Source organism: Salvelinus sp. IW2-2015, linkage group LG5 (genome assembly GCF_002910315.2).
Source record: "Salvelinus sp. IW2-2015 linkage group LG5, ASM291031v2, whole genome shotgun sequence".
Lineage (NCBI taxonomy): Eukaryota > Metazoa > Chordata > Actinopteri > Salmoniformes > Salmonidae > Salvelinus > Salvelinus sp. IW2-2015.
In genome coordinates this window covers 17,184,833-17,203,662 of record NC_036844.1, presented here as the reverse complement: position 1 = coordinate 17,203,662, position 18,830 = coordinate 17,184,833, and the positions used below count along the sequence as shown (strand labels likewise).

The following is an 18,830-nucleotide window of genomic DNA, read 5'->3' as shown; positions in this document are numbered from 1 at the left end:
CTTTGCTGAAAAAAAGTCTCCAGCCTTGGGTCGCATAGGGTCAAATTCGTCATGGGAACCACTCGATATGATTGGTCATCGCCCAGCGGTTGCCGCTGGTGATTTGCATAAAGTTGGGAAAAGTGTATATTTTTCACCGCACCACCCACAGGTCCCCGCTTCTCATTGCTTTCCTTCCATTGAAATGAATGGGAAGCAGTGTTTCACCGCACCACCCACAGGTCCCCGCTTCTCATTGCTTTCCTTCCATTGAAATGAATGGGAAGCAGTGTTTCACCGCACGGCATCCTGTGCTAGTGTATCATGCCCATTTGACGGAGATTCTGGAGCGGTCCCTGAGACAGGGTTTTCCACCATCTACAAAACACCAAATGATGGAATTTCTCATTGAAGAATGGTGTCCCTCCAATAGAGTTCCAGAACCTATGTTAATGCGCATTGAAGCTGTTCTGGTGGCCCAACACCCTATTTGTAACGATGTATGCTGAGAGTCAGGAAGCAAGTTCAGGGAGTGAATACAGTTAATAAATAAATAAATGAACAAAACAAGAACCACAAACAGCGCACCAACATGAAACAGCAACAATGACGACTGGGGAAGAAACCAAAGGGAGTGACATATAAAGGGCAGGTAATCAAGGAGGTGATGGAGTCCAGGTGAGTGTTATTATGCACGAGACGATGGTGACAGGTGTGCGCCCCAACGAGCAGCCTGGTGACCTAGAGGCCGGAGAGGGAACACACGTGACACTATTAAGACACTGTGTTCGTGTTTCCTTTATTTTGGTGGTTACATGTAGTTGCAAGTTGTTGTAAATAAAATAATATTGGATAAAAAAAGATTTGTTTTTGTTAATTTCATTTAAACACCACATTTTGCCAAAATATATTTGATTTCATAAAAACACATAAGCAAATAGTCATAAAAGGACATAAAAAAATACATACAAGTACAAAATAACCTGCAAAGAAGTTAACTTCAAGCTAGATTATTAACAAATTAAGTTGAACAAAGCTGCAATTCAAACGGGACAAAAATCAGCTCCTTCAGAACATCAGTCTTTACAGTTAAATTGTGCTGTATGGTATAATGGAGAGGGAGAGAGTGATAGAATACAGGAAGAGGAAAGCTACAGTAGGACCTGGTTATGTGGACTCTTCACACAGGCCTTCGTTGAGAATCTCAAACTCCATCTTTCTACACTTGATGGCAGCCATGAAACACAGATTCACACTCCTCTTGCTCTGGGTCTTCAGCAGCTTCACACAGAACATGTGTTCTCCCTCCTTAGGACAGTCCCGGGGAACTTTACACAGACATTGTTTGGACTCTGATTGCACAAAGACAAAAGGGAAAGAGCACAGGTATATGAAATGATTTAGCTATGTTGAAACCCTATGGACACATTCATCCTTGAAACATAATTAATTGTTTTGCATGTAAACTAGTTAACTTTTTGAGGTTATTTCAGCTGAAGTGGTCAAGTGCCATCTAAATCTGAGAGGGAATCTGTGGTCAGTCAGTCATACCGGTGCAGCTCTCCCACTCGTAGCAGGTGTCAGAGTCGCAGGGCTCCTGGACTGAGCTCTTGGCAGCCATGCTGATCCTGAACTTGGCCCAGTCCAGGCTGACCACATCCTCGTCACACGGGCCCACATTCATGAAGAAGAGCTGGTCACCATGGCAACGGCCCGAGTGGAAACCACAGTAAGACATCATCACACCACTGCCAACTTCAGCATTGAAGATGCAGAACTCAGGTTTGTATGGGCTGCAATACACACACATAGGTGGAGCACACACAGATGTGGAAGTCATTAGTCAGTCCATGAAGAGGACACATCTAGATGAACAGACTGATTCGGGAACCAAATTATTATGGTGGCCTTCAGATGCATGTGATTAGCTAACGTTAAAAGGCAATTAATAGTCCATTAATATTGAATTGTTCATGACTTGATTATGTAGGTAAAAGTGCTCACAGGCATGTCTCACGTGCCACGCAGATACATTTGGATCCAACGTGCCTCTCTCCTCTCCCACATTGATTGTCAGGAACAAATGGCTTATCTGGACAGACACATTGACAGGACAAACATCCAATTACGTAATTGAATTATATTGTCAATCATGTGATCTCCACTTGATAGTCAAAAAACTCTATGAGGACTTTAAAAGGATGCCAACTTTCCACCAACATCCCTCTAATGTTTCTTCAAAGTCCCTTTGAGACAGACTACCTATTTTGCAGTGCAGGTCTTTAGGAAGTGGAGGCTCCCAGGTTAGACTCTTGGCACAGGTGTAGAAGCCCTGTTCTGACGGAACCATTCCTTTCTCCGTGCAGTCAAGTCCCACGGAGTGGTCCACCTTGTACTCCTTCTTGGAGGGGTACAGAGTCATACCCTCAGGCACGGCAGGCGGGGAGCACACCTTCCCTAAGATGGAGGACAAATACTCAACAAGAATGGTTTGACATGAAAAAAAATGAAAAATGATGCTATTGTATTGGCAAAACATGGATTCCAAAGTCTGTCCAAACAAAAGAGGTTTGGTATGGACAGAGTGTTATGCCTTCTGTCCGCATTCTATGCAGGGATTGTTCCTAAGAGGACAGACTTACTGATGCACATCCCTGTGGGCGGGGTCCAGGTCCCATCAGGGCGACAGTTGATGAACTGGTAACCTTCCATTTCAAACCCTGTGAAGCACAGGAACTCCTCCATGTCGCCAAACTCATAGTAACGCTTATCTTTCTGACATTGAGAAGACAGAGAGAGAGACCAAACCTTCCATCATAAAGCCCTAACCTGCAGAGAGATGAACCTAGAGAAGAGGCCCCTCAGCCAGCTGGTTCTGGGGCTCTGTTAAAAAGTCCATTAGACCCAACCAAATCATGAGGGAAAGAATTAATTCCAAAAACTGAAAACATTGGAATGCCATCTGTCCCTAAACAGAGAGTACACAGTGGCAGAATATCTGACCACTGTGACTGACCCAAAACTAAGAAAAGCTATTTGCACATTTTTACAACAGTGTAGTTAACAATATAACATGTCAAACGGTTCTTTGAAAATGTTTGTGTGTGTAATGTTTACTGTTAATTTATGATTGTTTATTTCACTTTCTTTGGCAATGTAATTGTTTACCATGCCAATAAAGCCCCTGAGAGAGAGAGACTAAATAAAGAAGAAGAAGAAGATGGTAATAAGGGTATAAACAAGTAAAGGTCACTAAGACTGACATCACTGAGAGCTGGCCCAGAGCCTTTGGAAATATCACTCTTTCAGAGATCTTTAGTGAGCTCTGTCAGCTTTGTTAGCAGCTAGCGTTGTTAGCTTGTGTCTACCCTGAGGTGACTGTTGGCAGGACGCTTGGGTCTTGGACAGCCCTCCACGCCGGGAGGCAAGCCCTCCGCCCGCCCCTCTGTGGCAAAGTCCTCATCATTAACACATACATTTTGCCTGCGGAGAAAAGACAGACCAACAGAAAATCAGAAACGCACTCAGGTATATAAATCAACAGTACGTTTTTATCTAGAAGACCAACACTCTTCCTGATCGATTCTATTTTACTGGAGTGGTATGTACAGGTAACTGCCAAAATAAAGGAAACACTAACATAAAGTGTATTGATGAACACTGGAACCACACCTGCTTTCAATATACACTGGGTATACCAAACATTAGGAACACCTTTCTAATATTGAGTTGCATCCTGCCTTTTTTCCCTCAAAACAGCCTCAATTCGTCGGGGCATGGATTCTACAAGTTGCCGAAAGCATTCCACGGGGATGCTGGTCCATGTTGACTCCAATGCTTCCCACAGGTGTCAAGTTGGCTGGATGTCCTTTGGGTGGTTAATAATTTTGATACACACGGGAAACTGTTGAGCGTGAAATACCCAGCAGCGTTGCAGTTCTTGACACAAACCGGTGCGCCTAGAACCTACTACCAAATCAAACAACTAGACTTTACCGTGAAATGCTTACTTACAAACCCTTAGCTAACAGTGCAGTTCAAGAAGAAAATATTTACCAAGTAGACTAAAATAAAAAGTAAGAATAAAAGTAACACAATAAGAATAACGAGGCTATATACAGGGGGCACTGGTACCGAGTCAGAGTGCAGGGGTAGAGGCTAGTTGAGGTTATTTGTACATGTAGGTGGGGGCGAAGTGACTATGCATAGGTAACAAACAAACAGTGAGTGTACAAAAGGGAGGGGGGTGGGGGGGTCAATGTAAATTGTCCGGTGGCGATTTTATGAATTGTTCGGCAGTCTTATGACTTGGGGGTAAAAGCTGTTGAGGAGCCTTTTGGTCCTAGACTTGGTGCTCCAGTATCGCTTGCCGTGCGGTAGCAGAGAAAACAGTCTATAACTTGGGTGACTGGAGTCTCTGACTATTTTATGGGATTTCCTCTGACACCACCTATTATATAGGTCCTGGATGGCAGGAAGCTTGGCCCCAGTGATGTATTGGGCTGTTCGCACTACCCTCTGTAGCTCCTAACGGTCAGATGCCGAGCAGTTGCCATACCAGGCGGTGATGCAACCAGTCAGGATGCTCCCGATGGTGCAGCTGTAGAACCTTTTGAGAATCTGGGCACCCATGCCAAATCTTTTCAGTCTCCTGATGGGGAAAAGGTTTTGTTGTGCCCTCTTCACGACTGTCTTGGTATGTTTGGACCATGATAGTTCATTGGTGATGTGGACACCAAGGAACTTGAAACTCTTGACCCGCTCCACTACAGCCCCGTTGATGTTAATGGAGGCCTGTTCGGCCCGCCTTTTCCTGTAGTCCACGATCAGCTCCTTTGTCTTGCTCACATTGAGGGAGAGGTCGTTGTCCTGGCACAATACTGCCAGTTCTCTGACCTCCTCCCTATAGGCCGTCTCGTCGTTGTCGGTGATCAGGCCTACCACTGTTGTGTCGTCAGAAAACTTAATGATGGTGTTGGAGTCGTGTTTGGCCACGCAGTCGTAGGTGAACAGGGAATACAGGAGGGGACTAAGTACACACCCCTGAGGAGCCCCAGTGTTAAGGATCAGCGTGGCAGATGTGTTGTTGCATACTCTTACCACCTAGGGGTGGCCCGTCAGAAAGAACAGATACAAGGTGCAGAGGGAGGTGTTTAGTCCCAGAGTCCTTAGCTTAGTGATGAGCTTCGTGGGCACTATGGTGTTGAACGCTGAGCTGTAGTCAATGAACAGCATTCTCACATAGGTGTTCCTTTTGTCCCAGTGAGAAAGGGCAGTGTGGAGTACGATTGAGGTTGCATCATCTGTGGATCTGTTGGGGCGGTATGCGAATTGGAGTGGGTCTAGGGTGTCCGGGAGGATGCTGTTGATGTGCGCCATGACCAGCCTTTCGAAGCACTTCATGGCTGCCACGGGGCGGTATTCATTTAGGAAGGTTACCTTCGCTTCCTCGGGCACAGGGACTTTGGTGGTCTGCTTGAAACATGTAGGCATTACAGACTCCGTCAGGGAGAGATTAAAATGTCAGTGAAGACAGCTGACAGTTGGTCCGCGCATGCTTTGAGTACATGTCCTGGTAATCCGTCTGGCCCAGCGCCTTTGTGAATGTTGACCTGTTTAAAGGTTTGATTCACATCGGCTACCAAGAGTGTTCATATCGGCTACCAAGAGCGTTATCACACCGTCATCCAGCTCTCGTGCATGCTTCAGTGTTGCTTGCCTCTAAGCGAGCATAAAAGGGATTTGGCTCGTCTGGTGGTTCGCGTCACTGGGCAGCTCGCGTCCATACCCCGTTCAAAGGAACTTAAATCTTTTGTCTTGCCCATTCTCCCTCTGAATGGCACAAATACACAATCCATATCTCAATTGTCTCAAGGCTTAAACATGTCAGTCTCTCTTACTCTTGGAAGATGGAGATGAAGCATCCCTCCTCCTGTCTGACCGGTCCCTGGCAGGGTTTGCCCCCCCTCAGGGGAGCGGGGTTGTTGCACTCTCTGGTACGATGTCTCTTCAGGGATGCATCACAGGCACTCCATGTCCCCCAGCAGCTCCAGTAACCATCTACTGCCTCTGAGGAAACCACACAGCAAACCACACTCAGACCTGCCTGGTGTTTACAGACCAGAAGCCAAACCACATTCAGCACTGTTTGGTGTGTACTAATCACCAGGAGTCAAACCACATTCAGCAGTGTCTGGTGTCAGTCAAACATACTGAGCACTGTCAAATGACTGTGCAATACACAACAGGGACTATACATAATCCTCATCCTGTATAAAAATGTGTATATCAATTAGTGAGTGGGTGCTGCTGTGTACCTGAGGTGTAGTCTTGCGCCCGTTGCTCACAGTTGGGCCCGTAGGTACCCGTCTGGCAGATGCACTGACAGTCTGTGCCAGAGAGGATGGCACGGGCATTGTTAGGGCAGGGGGCACACTTGCAGGAGTCAAAGTCCTCCAGGTACTCCACCAGAGCTCTGGTCAGATGCCTTCTTTTTGTGGCAGCACATGGGATCCCCTTGACCAGATTGATGATGGGCAACAGCTGGAGACAGATAGGAAGGAGACCAATTTCTCACAGGAAGTGACATGTTTTATGTCTTAGGAAAGAGCTGTCATAAACAGAAAGTATCTCAAAAAGATGGTATGGATTCACTATATCACAGCCAAACATACACAATCAGTGAATTAACTGGATTCATTGTTTCCATCCTATTTCATTATATTCCATGGAGGGAGTTCTGACCTCATAATCCACAACAGCAGGGTTGTCTATGAGTGATTTGGCCCAGTTCTTATAAGTGGTGCTGTCAGGGGCAGCCCCTTTATTCTCCCAGGCCAGGGCTGCAGCCTCTCCGGTCCTGCCTCCACGCACCATGGAGAAAGACTTTTCTGACGACTGCACGAAAGAGCCTGACCAACACAGAAGTAACAGTAAATGGTGAAAAGCCAGTTCTCAACAAAACTATTGAGATAGATACTTAATGAAACCGAACAAGTGAAAAGTCAAGACGACTAGAGCAAGGTGGTCTATCTTGAATGTTAAATTTGTATGTAACGGTAATTAGAAAAACCAACCTTCATGTTTTTGAGTCATTGTATTGTCGGAGCATCTTACAACATTTGAACTTCGCGAGTATATTATTATATTCATGCTCGACTCAGACTTTAGGCATCCTTTGGTATGCTCTTCTGTTAAACCTGTGACAATGAAACACAAAAAAATTAACAATTTATGAAATCAGAGAGAACAATGCACTGGCAGTGGGTATTGTGCCTCCTTTTGACTACAAGGTTGTGCTCTCGTACCACTGTTCTTAAGCTCCAGTCTGCTGTATTGGTAAAGCAGATCATAGTGTCCCCCTAAGGTCCCGGAGGCAAAGTAGTGGGTCCCAAAGTGCTTGAAGATCTCCCTGTAGAGGGCGTAGTTGTACTCCAGAGGCAGGCTGGTCAGAAACTGTAAGAAGGGCTCTGTCAGGTACAGGTCTGAATCCTTCACCCTGAATCTGGATACAGGTAACACCTGGTGCACTCGGAAGAACTGGGAGTCCTGCAGAATAGGGTGAGATTACATAATCATAACGTCAGTGTTACTTTCCCAGCTTTGAAACGCAGTGATTGTATGCCTGCCTCACAGTAAATGCCAGTCATACTGCTTGGATAGAGGGTATGGTAATGTTATCTTAGATCTGTGATTAAGGGAAACCTCTACTTCAAGGTCTACCACTACGTTGCAATACTGTGATCAGGGTGTTTATTTGTGTGTGTGTGATTGCATGCATGTAAGTGATTGTGAATATGTGAGAGTGCATATACTGTAGATGCAGCTTGCCGTCTTCTTTGAAGCTGAAATAGCCTGCTTGAAGTTGCCTGTGTTGGATTGGTGGTGGCTTCTGGAACCAAAGAAGAAGATCGGGACCCAGATGAAACTAGAGTCACCACTGGAGGTACTACTGCTGGTAGAGACTGGTGGGGAGGCCAGGTTGACGGTCTCACTGTAGACTGGCTGGGGTTCCTGTTTAAAGTCATCTGGGATCTCGACCTGTGGAAGCAGAACCACAACTAGATCTGATCCCAGACCAGTCAAACATGGGGAAATAGAATAAGATGAGATCTCTATGCAGTAGTACTGTACCTTGATCTCAAAGCTTTCTACATTGGCTGGGACGCGGTAGTACAGCCTGTAGCTGCTGCCTCTGCTCTTGTTCAAGTTGCAGGTGTCCCCCATGAACATGTTATCCAGTACCGCCCCCCTCATATCCTCTGCCATGGCATCAAACCTGAAACAGGAAAGTAACACAAGCCAGCAGCATTAACCCTGAAGTTACGTTACTTTTCTTAAAATCACAGGATACGTATCAAGAAATTACATGAAGCAGTCCTGCTCTGTATTCACTGACTACTGCTAAACATCTACTATGACATTGACCACTGCTCCAGGCAATGTCTTATGCTGGCCTTTGACCTTTAACCTACCCGTTTCCTATGAGGTCAGCTCCAGGGACCACTCTCTTCTCAACAGGACACACTATTTTGAATTCATCACAGTTCTTCTCATCTGAGTTGTCCCCACAGTCGTTCTGTTTATTGCATGTTAGTTTGGAGCTGATACAGCGACCTGCGACAAGGGGAAATGTACATGAGCAGAGTTTTGTTTAAATGTGCACATGCAGTATTTTGTTTATACTGTATATGTAGTAGGTGAATATGTGACTGTTTACCATTGCCACACTGAAACTCTTTGCAGTTGAGTGTTTCCATCTTGCACTCTGTTGATGGGTAACACGCTCTGTCTTCTGTCAGAACAGCATCACACTCCACGCCTCCAAACTGGGAAGGCCTTAGCAGTGACCGAGTCCTTAACTACAACATCAGAAAACTGGTCAGAGACAGACGGTGGAAGTGTGTGCGTGTATTTCTGTCTGTGTGTCTCTGTGTGTGTATATTCTTTCACTTGCCTGTTTTTTGGCACACGGGGAGCACCCGGACCAGTTGGCCCAATCAGTGAGTTGACAGTGGATGAAGCAGGCCTGGACATTACATGCCCGACTCTCATGCTTCTGACACAGCTGCTCACAACTATTCTTCCAGTAATAGTCATCATATTGGATACTCCTGCAGAGGAGGGAATTGTGAAAACACAGAAAGTCGTATTCTATTGTATTTCAAAAGAGGTTTGTTTAAAACTGAGATGATCATGAAAACACTGAACAAACGCAAAAGCCATTTTGCCACAAATTTGGACGTATGCTTGGGGTCATTGTCCATTTGGAAGACCCATTTGCAACCAAGCTTTAACTTCCTGACTGATGTCTTGAGATGTTGCTTCAATATTTCTACATCATTTTCATTCCTCATGATGCCATCTCTTTTGAGAAGTACACCAGTCCCCCCTGCAGCAAAGCACCCCCACAACATGATGCTGCCACCCCCGTGCTTCACGGTTGGGATGGTGTTCTTCAGCTTGCAAGCCTCCCCCTTTTTCCTCCAAACGTAACAATGGTCATTATGGCCAAACAGTTCTATTTTTGTTTCATCAGACCAGAGGACATTTCTCCAAAAAGTATGATCTTTGTTCCCATGTGCAGTTGCAAACCGTAGTCTGGCTTTTATGGCGGTTTTGGAGCAGTGGCTTTCTCCTTGCTGAGCGGCCTCTCAGGTTATGTCGATATAGGACTCGTTTACTGTGGATATTGATACTTTTGTACTTGTTTCCTCCAGCATCTTCACAAGGTCCTTTGCTGTTGTTCTGGGATTGATTAGCAATTTTCGCACCAAAGTATGTTTATCTCTAGGAGACAGAACGTGTCTCCTTCCTGAGCGGTTTGACGGCTGCGAGGTCCCATGGTGTTTATACTTGCGTGCTATTGTTTGTACAGATGAACGTGGTACCTTCAGGCGTTTGTAAATTGCTCCAAAGGATGAACCAGACGTGGAGATCTACAATGTTTTTTCTGAGGTCTTGGCTGATTTATTTTGATTTCCCCATGATGTCAAGCAAAGAGGCACTGAGTTTGAAGCTAGGCCTTGAAATACATCCACAGGTACACCTCCAATTGACTCAAATGAGTCAATTGGCCTATCAGAAGCTTCTAAAGCCATGACAAATTTTCTGGATTTTCCGAGCTGTTTAAAGGCACAGTCAACTTAGTGTATGTAAACTTCTGACCCACTGGAAATGTGATACAGTGAATTATAAGTTAAATAATCTGTCTGTAAACAATTGTTTGGAAAAATTACTTGCGTCATGCAGAAAGTAGATGTCCTAACCGACTTGCCAAAACTATAGCTTGTTAAAACTTCTTATAGCTGAGATCCCGTTAACGGGATCGACTTGACAACAGCCAGTGAAAGTGCAGGGCGCCAAATTCAAACAACAGAAATCTCATAATTAAAATTCCTCAAACATACAAGTATTTTACACCATTTTAAAGATGAACTTGTTTTAAATCCAGCCACAGTGTCCGATTTCCAAAAGGCTTTACGACAAAGGCACACCAAACGATTATGTTAGGTCAGTACCTAGTCACAGAAAAACACAGCCATATTTTCAGCCAAGAGAGGAGTCACAAAAAGCAGAAATAGAGATAAAATTAATCACTAACCTTTGATGATCTTCATCAGATGACACTCATAGGACTCATGTTACACAATACATGTATGTTTTGTTCGATAAAGTTCATATTATATCCAACAATCTTAGTTTACATTGGCGCATTATGTTCAGTAATGTTTTGCCTCCAAAACATTCGGTGATTTTGCAGAGAGCCACATCAATTTATAGAAATACTCATAATAAACATTGATAAAGATACAAGTATTATACATGGAACTTTATATAAACCTCTCCTTAATGCAACCGCTGTGTCAGATTTAAAGAAACTTTACAGAAAAAGCACACCAGGCTATAACCTGAGTACAGCGCTCAAAGCCCAAACAAGCCATAAAAATATCCGCCATGTTGTGGATCAACAGATGTCAGAATAAGCATTTATAAATATTCACTTACCTTTGATCTTCATCAGAATGCACTCCCAGGAATCCCAGTTCCACAATAAATGTTTGTTTTGTTCGATAACGTCCATAATTTATGTCCAAATACCTCCTTTTTGTTTGTGCGTTTAGTTGCAAAATCCAAATTGATGACGCTCGTAGAAACATGTCAAACGATGTATAGAATCAATCTTTAGGATGTTTTTAACATAAATCTTCAATAATGTTTCAACCAGAGAATTCCTTTGTCTTCAGAAATGCGATGGAACGCAGGTCACTCTCACGGGAGCGCGCGTGACCAGCTCATGCCAGACACCTGACTCAAAGAGCTCTCCTTCCCTCATTCTTCACAGTAGAAGCATCAAACAAGGTTCTAAAGACTGTTGACATCTAGTGGAAGCCTTAGGAAGTGCAATATGACCCCAAAGACACTGTATATTGGATAGGCAAACCTACAAACCTCAGATTTCCCACTTCCTGGTTGGATTTTTTCTCAGGTTTTTGCCTGCCATATGAGTTCTGTTATACTCACAGACAGTTTTAGAAACTCCAGAGTGTTTTCTATCCAAATCTACTAATAATATGCATATCTTAGCTTCTTGGACTGAGTAGCAAGCAGTTTACTCTGGGCACCTTATTCATCCAAGCTACTCAATACTGCCCCCAGCCATAAGAAGTTTAACAAAGACATTTGAGGAGTGGTTGAAAAACTAGTTTTAATGACTCCAACCTAAGTGTATGTAAACTTCCGATTTCAACTGTATATATAGACAGGTGTGTTCCTTTCCAAATCATGTCAAAACAATTACATTTACCACAGGTAGATTCCAATCAAGTTGTAGAAACATCTCAAGGTTGATCAATGGAAACAGTATGCAGCTGAGCTCAATTTCGAGTCTCATATGAAATGGTCTGAATAATTCGGTATTCTTTGTTTTTTATTTTTAATACATTTGCAAAAATGTCTAAAAACCTGTTTTTGCTTTGTCATTATAGGGTATTGTGCTTAGATTGATGATGATTTTTTTAGAAGGGGTCTGAATACTTTCCGAATGCACTGTATGTTATCTGGCTATGCACCATGCTATAGGCTTGTTCATTTAGCAGACAAGAAATGCTTATAAGTGCCTTTGCCATTATTTTACATTATATGATTTTATTGTAGCAATAATTTAAATGAATTTAGATGAATAAAATAGAAAGAATATTTTTTTTCCATTCCCGGAACGAGAGTGCCCATATGAACGCTATGATGAGCGTGAAAGTGATCATTTGAAACAGGTTCTATCTATATGCTATATTTAAAGTTATTTGGCAACTTAAGTTGTGAATGTTGCAAACCATAGAATGCCTTATAAATGAAGATATATGGGCTGCATCATGACTAGGCTATCGATGATTTGAGAAAGTCTAAGAAAAAAACCCAGCTTGTACTTTATTCCTTGCTGCACACGTTGTTCTCTCCTCAAGTGATCATATTTTCACCCATCAGACTATTCTCAATTTAAATGTAATCTTATCTTTACTAATATGTACAATTTGTTTAGATTTAGAATGGCCCATTACCAAATGTACTGGAAAAGGGGCAAGAGAAAAAAGACATGTCATCCTTTTGCAATGGAGGCCACTTTCCCGCAGGGTTCGTTTCACTCATGTCCGGCATGTTGGTAGGCTACTCCAGGTATTTTACAGATGTGAGGTGATATTCCGCCCAAATTCTGTATGCCATGGTCTCTCCAACCCTGTTCCTGCAGCTACCCACTGCTTAAATTGGGAAACTACATGAAAATTGTTTGTGAACATCGATAGTAACATGTTTTCACAGCAAAACATATTTCATTAAAACGGTTGACAGCCCCTCTCTCTGCTTTCTGGAGAAAAGAATGAAGGAGAGAGGGGAGGATCTGGAAATACATGGTGGTGAGATATTCTGTAGCTAAAGGCAATGTGTCAGCCTATTAATCATGAAAATATATTTTAAAAGCCCTATTACTAGGCTATTTAAAATCAAATACAAAAGTATTATAATTGTAGGCTAACTCTGAATTTGTTATTAGATGGGACTTGCTAAACTGTAAATTTTCATCATACTCTGATTTTTTATAAATATTATTATTATTGTTGTTATTTAACACGCTACTCCTCTTAAACCGTTTAACCCTTGTGTTGTCTTAAGGGTCAAAAATGACCTGCCACTGTGTTTAACAGCAGAGAAAACCCCCTAAATTATCTTTCTTAAACTTGAAATTTGATTACTTTTCTTAGAATGACCCCAACATTAGAAAAAGTGAAACATCGCCTTTGTTCATATTTCCATGAAAGCTGTACACCACCAGGGTACAAAGATTGTATTTTTGACCCGGCAGTTATAAATTTACACACCACAACAACCACAAAGACACACTACTGATTGAACTCAGCCAGCAGCTCCTGAAGAGGAAGATCACCATGGTTGGCACAGTAGAAAGAACAAGCCTGAGCTCCCCCCTGCACTCCTCGCAACAAGGGAGAGAGAGGCCTCATCAAATTTTGCCTTCCCCCCACCGCCACTCTAGTGTCTTACCTCCCAAAGAGGAACAAGAATGTGGTCCTCCTGAGCACACTGCACAAAATGGCTGAGATCAGTGATCGTGAGGACAGGAAGCCAGCCATCATCCTGGACTATAACCACAACAAAAGAGGCGTGGACAACCTGGACAAGGTGATTGGAACTTACAGCTGCAGGAGGATGACTGCCAGCTGGTGGTCATCTTCCATAACATCATTGATGTGTCCTCATACAATGCCTTCGTGATATGGAACAAAATCAACCCTACCTGGATGCCTGATAAGCGTAACAAGAGGAGGGTGTTCCTGGAGCAGCTGGGAAAGGCACTTGTAACACCACACATTCAAAGAAGGGAGCGCCTCCTCCACACAGCAGCCTCTGCAGCGCTTGTGAAAGCTGTTCAGGGGGCTGAATCTTGTCCTGATCCACCTGAGGTTGCAGCTGGGGCAAGCAAGAGGAGGAGATGCCAATTCTTCCCCCCAAAGAAGGACTGTATAACAAATACTATGTGCTGAACATGTGAGAAATACATCTGCAAAGTCCATGCACACACACTTGCATACTCTCCTAGATGTGCTAATTAGAGCTGATTGATTTATGGATCGCTTGTCCTCTGAAGAATGTCTAGTGGTGAACTGGAGCGTGGTAGAATGGATACTCTGTCCGTCCTCTCCTAGCCCACGTTTAGTGGGTGGAGAGGGTATCACTTCTTTAGTGAATAAGAGTTCAAAGTTCATACCAAGTTGCCATACTTTTAAGCTCATGCTATATTCTGGCTGGTATAGTCGAAATTCATCCTTTCGGCATGTGGATCGTCATCTTCACGTTGAAATTCGATGCTAATTTCATTAGGTTCTTGTCGTTCAACCAGAGCTCACGCTGAGGTTGGCTTAGTTCTGTAGGTGATCTTTGTCCTTTCAACGTGGGGACCGCAAGTCCGCACGTCCTTGGAACAGGAAGTTGAATTTTCGTCAACGGGTTTACATAGTGGTGAAAGAAGGGCGTGTTTCATAGTTTACAACCCATGTCTGTTCACTTGGGCGGGGCCTCTGAGTGAGCAGAGTTTCTCTATGACACACCGTTCTCTCATTTAAGAAGCTAAAATTACATTTCTTCTTTTCACAAATAGTTTCATATGTAAACATTTAAATTGCACAACAATTTCATGTGAATCTGATAACTAGAATGTGTAGATTTTCCAAGATACAGTTAATGTCGTCCTATCATCAGTAATCATGTCTCAGACGTCAACTGATCTGACATCCTATTCATTAAGTACCAACACATATTTTCAACTGGTTGGATTACCGAAATATGGTTCCGTTTCCCACCTTTTGATGTTACCAGACTCTCTATGTTACAAAGGCTTTACAAGAGTCAACTCTATAAATTAGAGAGAGAGAAAAGGGAAAGGTATTTATGGGGGTCATAAACCTCCCCCAACAAGCCAACGGTCCCGTGTGGCTCAGTTGGTAGAGCATGGCGCTTGCAACGCCAGGGTTGTGGGTTCATTCCCCACGGGGGGACCAGGATGAATATGTATGAACTTTCCAATTTGTAAGTCGCTCTGGATAAGAGCGTCAGCTAAATGACTTAAATGTAAATGTAAATGTAAATGACAGTGTGCATACATATGCATATACTGTAATACCCACCAACTATAATTGTAACTCTTGAACCGTTCAAGCAAGAGACACCAAACTAACTTTCACATGTTCAGGCTGCCCATTCATCTCAACCAACCAATCAATCAATCAATATTTTAGTCGACTTACTTTTTCAACTATTGGGCTCCCGAGTGACACAGTGGTCTAAGGCACTACATCTCAGCGCTAGAGGCGTCATTACAGACCCTGGTTCGATCCTGGGCTATAACACAACCGGCCGTGATCGGGAGTCCCATAGGGAGGCACACAATTGGCCCAGCATCGTCCGGATTAGGGGAGGGGTTGGCCGCGGTAGGCCGTCATTGTAAAATAATAGTTTGTTCTTAACTGACTTGGCTAGTAAAATAAAGGTTAAATAAAAAATAAAAACAGTCACCACCATTACTCTTGCAGACACTATCACTCTATACCATTTCAAAACCATACATACTTTAAAATAAGCTAGCAAGCACACCACATTTTCTTCAGGAAATGTACTTTTCACTGTTAGTCTAAATAGTTTATTTATTAGATATAACTACAACTAGCTATCAGTAGGTCTACATACAAACCTATTGTACACAGTTCTTCAACTACCACAAAAATACTTTTAAAAAGCTGTAATCACTAGATGCACCATCATATTTCTCACCCCAAATAGCCTAAAACTTTCTAATCATTACATCGTCATTCAACTGTTGTTAGGTTAGATTACTCGTTGTTAGGTTAGATTACTCGTTGGATATTACTGCACTGTTGGAACTAGAAGCACAAGCATTTCGCTACACTCACATTAACATCTGCTAACCATGTGTATGTGACAAATAAAATTGGATTTGATTTGAACTAAAATTAAACTTAAGTTACACTGAACGTTTTACAAAAGTAAATCATGCATGTCTCCTGATTCAGAGTTGCTTTGCTAAGAGTCTTGTGCACATAATCCTGCCTATTATTCCCATCTTCTGACAGAATATCGCATTGTCATACAGATGTAGGATCTTAATTTGATTATTCTTTTGTTGCAGAGAATTTTCCTGCACAGCAGAAAAAGCAAACTTGTATTGTAACCAAGGTTTAAAAAGGATTCTAAAGTTTATAATTTCCAATTAAAATGTAATTATTTGCCTCAATGAAAAATGTATCAACCCCTACAAAAAATGTCAATTAATTACAAACCACATAATAATTCACATTTCCTGTTGCTGCACAATTATTTTCCTGCTGTAGCAAACTGGCTCAAATTAAGATCCTACATCTGTATGTCTTCTTTCAGTGTTCAAACGCATCAACTGTAGTTTATACATTTTTGTGATCTAAATTCCCAACAATCCAAAGTAATAAGGTTTATATAGTAGTATATCAAAGTAATCAGACCAATTATTTTACAAAATGTTACTTTGACTATACAGTATGCAACTACTTTACTTTAAATAGTACAGTAAAACATTTCAGCTTCTTTCACTACCATAAAAATACTTGGACAGAGATAAAGCAAGCCCCACAACTTTACTTCATGTAAAGTTACCATTTAGTTCTGTGCTATCTCTCTGCTCATACTAAGTTGTGTATTTTACCTGCGGCGCTCCTGGGTCCCGTAGTTGCAGGTTCTGGTGCAGGTGGACCATGAGCTCCAGGCGTAGTGGTCACAGAAGCAGCCCAGGCTGACCGTAACTGAACCCAGGACATGCAGCAGTACCAGGAGACTGTTGGTACGGTCCATGGAGAAGGATGGTCCAGGAACAGCTCACACTCTGGTCAGGACACTTCTGAAAGAACTGGATGGAGAAAGATAAGGAGGTGGATGAGGAAATAGATAGTTGAGCAGGATTTACATCCAGGCACACTCAATGAAATCCATGCACTTCATCCCACATGATACCAGAGGTGGGACCAAGTCACTATTATTCGAGTCACAAGCAAGTCTCAAGTCACAAGGTCAGTCTCAAGTCGAGTCCCAAGTAGAACGGGTCAAGTCTCGAGTCAAGTGCAAGTTGTGCATTCTAACAGCAAGTTAGAATGCACAAGTCACAAGTTTTTTCAAATCAGGTAAAAATTATCTATACATGCAATGACTTGTTCAACTACAAATCGTTGTCTATTTATTGAGGCTACCAGACAACCCTTTTCATTATTTTGTCTACAAAATGTAATTGATGATGTAATTGTAAAATAGGGTCCTTGTAGCAGTCGTAAGGGCGTGACATCAGCAGAAGGCAAGGCAGGTTGACGTGCTCAGAGTGTACATTTATTTACAGGTCTTGGTGATCCAATGGTGAAAGCTTCATATCATACAAAATATACAAGTAGATTGACCAAATATACATGGGCCCAAAAGAAATAGCCTCTGTATCAGGCTTAACCTGTCCTATGTGGGTTGAATGCTGTAAGAACAGAATAAACAATTAATAAAAGTCCCATGATAGTAGTGACTACCCATTACGGCTTATCACATGTTAATCATCATTTATTCACATTATTTTATTTTCATAAAATATTTGTTTAGTTTGATGACTTCATTATTTCTTTCCAAGTCATCCTCTCATAGAGCTGCTGCCTATGCTGTCTGACAAAAATCACTATTTTAGTAGTTCTTCAAAGTAAATAAGGCATACTTTTATGACTGCTGAATACCAACTATCAATCGCTTATATCATGTATTTTCAGGTAGTGATAACTAACAAAGCAATTGCTTTCTATCCCTCTTGATTGCAAGTTCTCTCTTCTATCCGTCTCCATGTCTGTTCCACACAGACCGGACAAGTAAACTGGCACGCAGTGGATTATGTTCATTATTGTTAATTGCCACGTTTTCTGCGCTAAACTATGTACAATATTGGGCTGTTGTAAAATAAAACTGCCTATTGCATTGCACAGTTCGGGGCTTGATCTGATTTATCTCTACAGAACCTGTGCATCCAGCTCACAGAAAAAAAACGAACAATATGGAATTCAAATAATTTGGTCAATTCGTTCTTTAAAAAATGAAAATAACAGAAATGTTGGTTAATTGCTCAGCACTAGTCCAAGTCATATGACTCGAGTCCGCATCTGCATGATACTATAATATAATTTAGGCATCAAGGGTTAAATTCTTCCTCACATATAGTCCATAGTTTTGCAAAACTACGCGGTCTAGATACTGTCCCCTTCCAGATAACAAACAGATTGTCAATACAATTCAAACAAACAAATTCTGACTCACCACAGTGTTGACTCCTCGGCCACTAGATCCTGAGCTCTGCAAGAGTGTGTGTGCATGTGAGTATGTTTATGTTCAATAGCTTGAGGGGAACTACTTCATATACCCCCCTAAATGATCTCCCAAGGGAATCGGACTGTGAAAACGATTGGTTATTTGACTTGCCTACCTCTTAAACAGGAAACCCCCTTCCTGTAACAGCCACAAACCCAGCCTAGAACATACACCAAAAAGACTGAAGGCTAAGCAATGACAACACAAAGTTCAAAGTTCTGAATCTCAAGTCTTCCAAACCCTCCTTTCGCAACCCTCCACCCTGTCCTGTTACTGGAAAAAGTGTCTGGAAATGTCAGATTCCGGTAATGTTCACCAGCTGTAAGTCCTCTCTACAACTCCTTGTAACCCTTTCCTGCAGTCAATGACTTCAAGCGCCCTCTTTGGCCTCATGGGTGGAATGTTATTAA

General features: G+C 42.5%; 1 protein-coding gene across 2 annotated transcripts; it reads right to left on the bottom strand.

The window, feature by feature from the left end:
- Positions 1 to 759: 759 nt before the first annotated feature.
- c6.2 (complement component 6, duplicate 2) lies at positions 760 to 18,594 on the bottom strand. Of its 2 annotated transcripts, XM_023987608.2 has the most exons (19): positions 18,536 to 18,594; positions 18,370 to 18,405; positions 16,742 to 16,942; positions 8,936 to 9,092; positions 8,699 to 8,840; positions 8,454 to 8,595; positions 8,113 to 8,257; positions 7,810 to 8,019; positions 7,287 to 7,527; positions 7,056 to 7,178; positions 6,724 to 6,890; positions 6,297 to 6,522; positions 5,880 to 6,048; positions 3,348 to 3,462; positions 2,622 to 2,754; positions 2,242 to 2,436; positions 1,984 to 2,071; positions 1,531 to 1,772; positions 760 to 1,331 (listed from the first exon to the last, which is right to left on the bottom strand). In XM_023987608.2, exons 3-19 carry the CDS (start codon positions 16,885 to 16,887, stop codon positions 1,147 to 1,149), a joined length of 2,826 nt encoding a protein of 941 aa, XP_023843376.1. In that variant the 5' UTR covers positions 16,888 to 16,942; positions 18,370 to 18,405; positions 18,536 to 18,594; the 3' UTR covers positions 760 to 1,146. The 2 variants fall into 2 exon arrangements, with proteins under 2 accessions (XP_023843376.1, XP_023843375.1); XM_023987607.2 differs by lacking the exon at positions 18,536 to 18,594 and having other exon boundaries at positions 18,370 to 18,503.
- Positions 18,595 to 18,830: the final 236 nt, after the last annotated feature.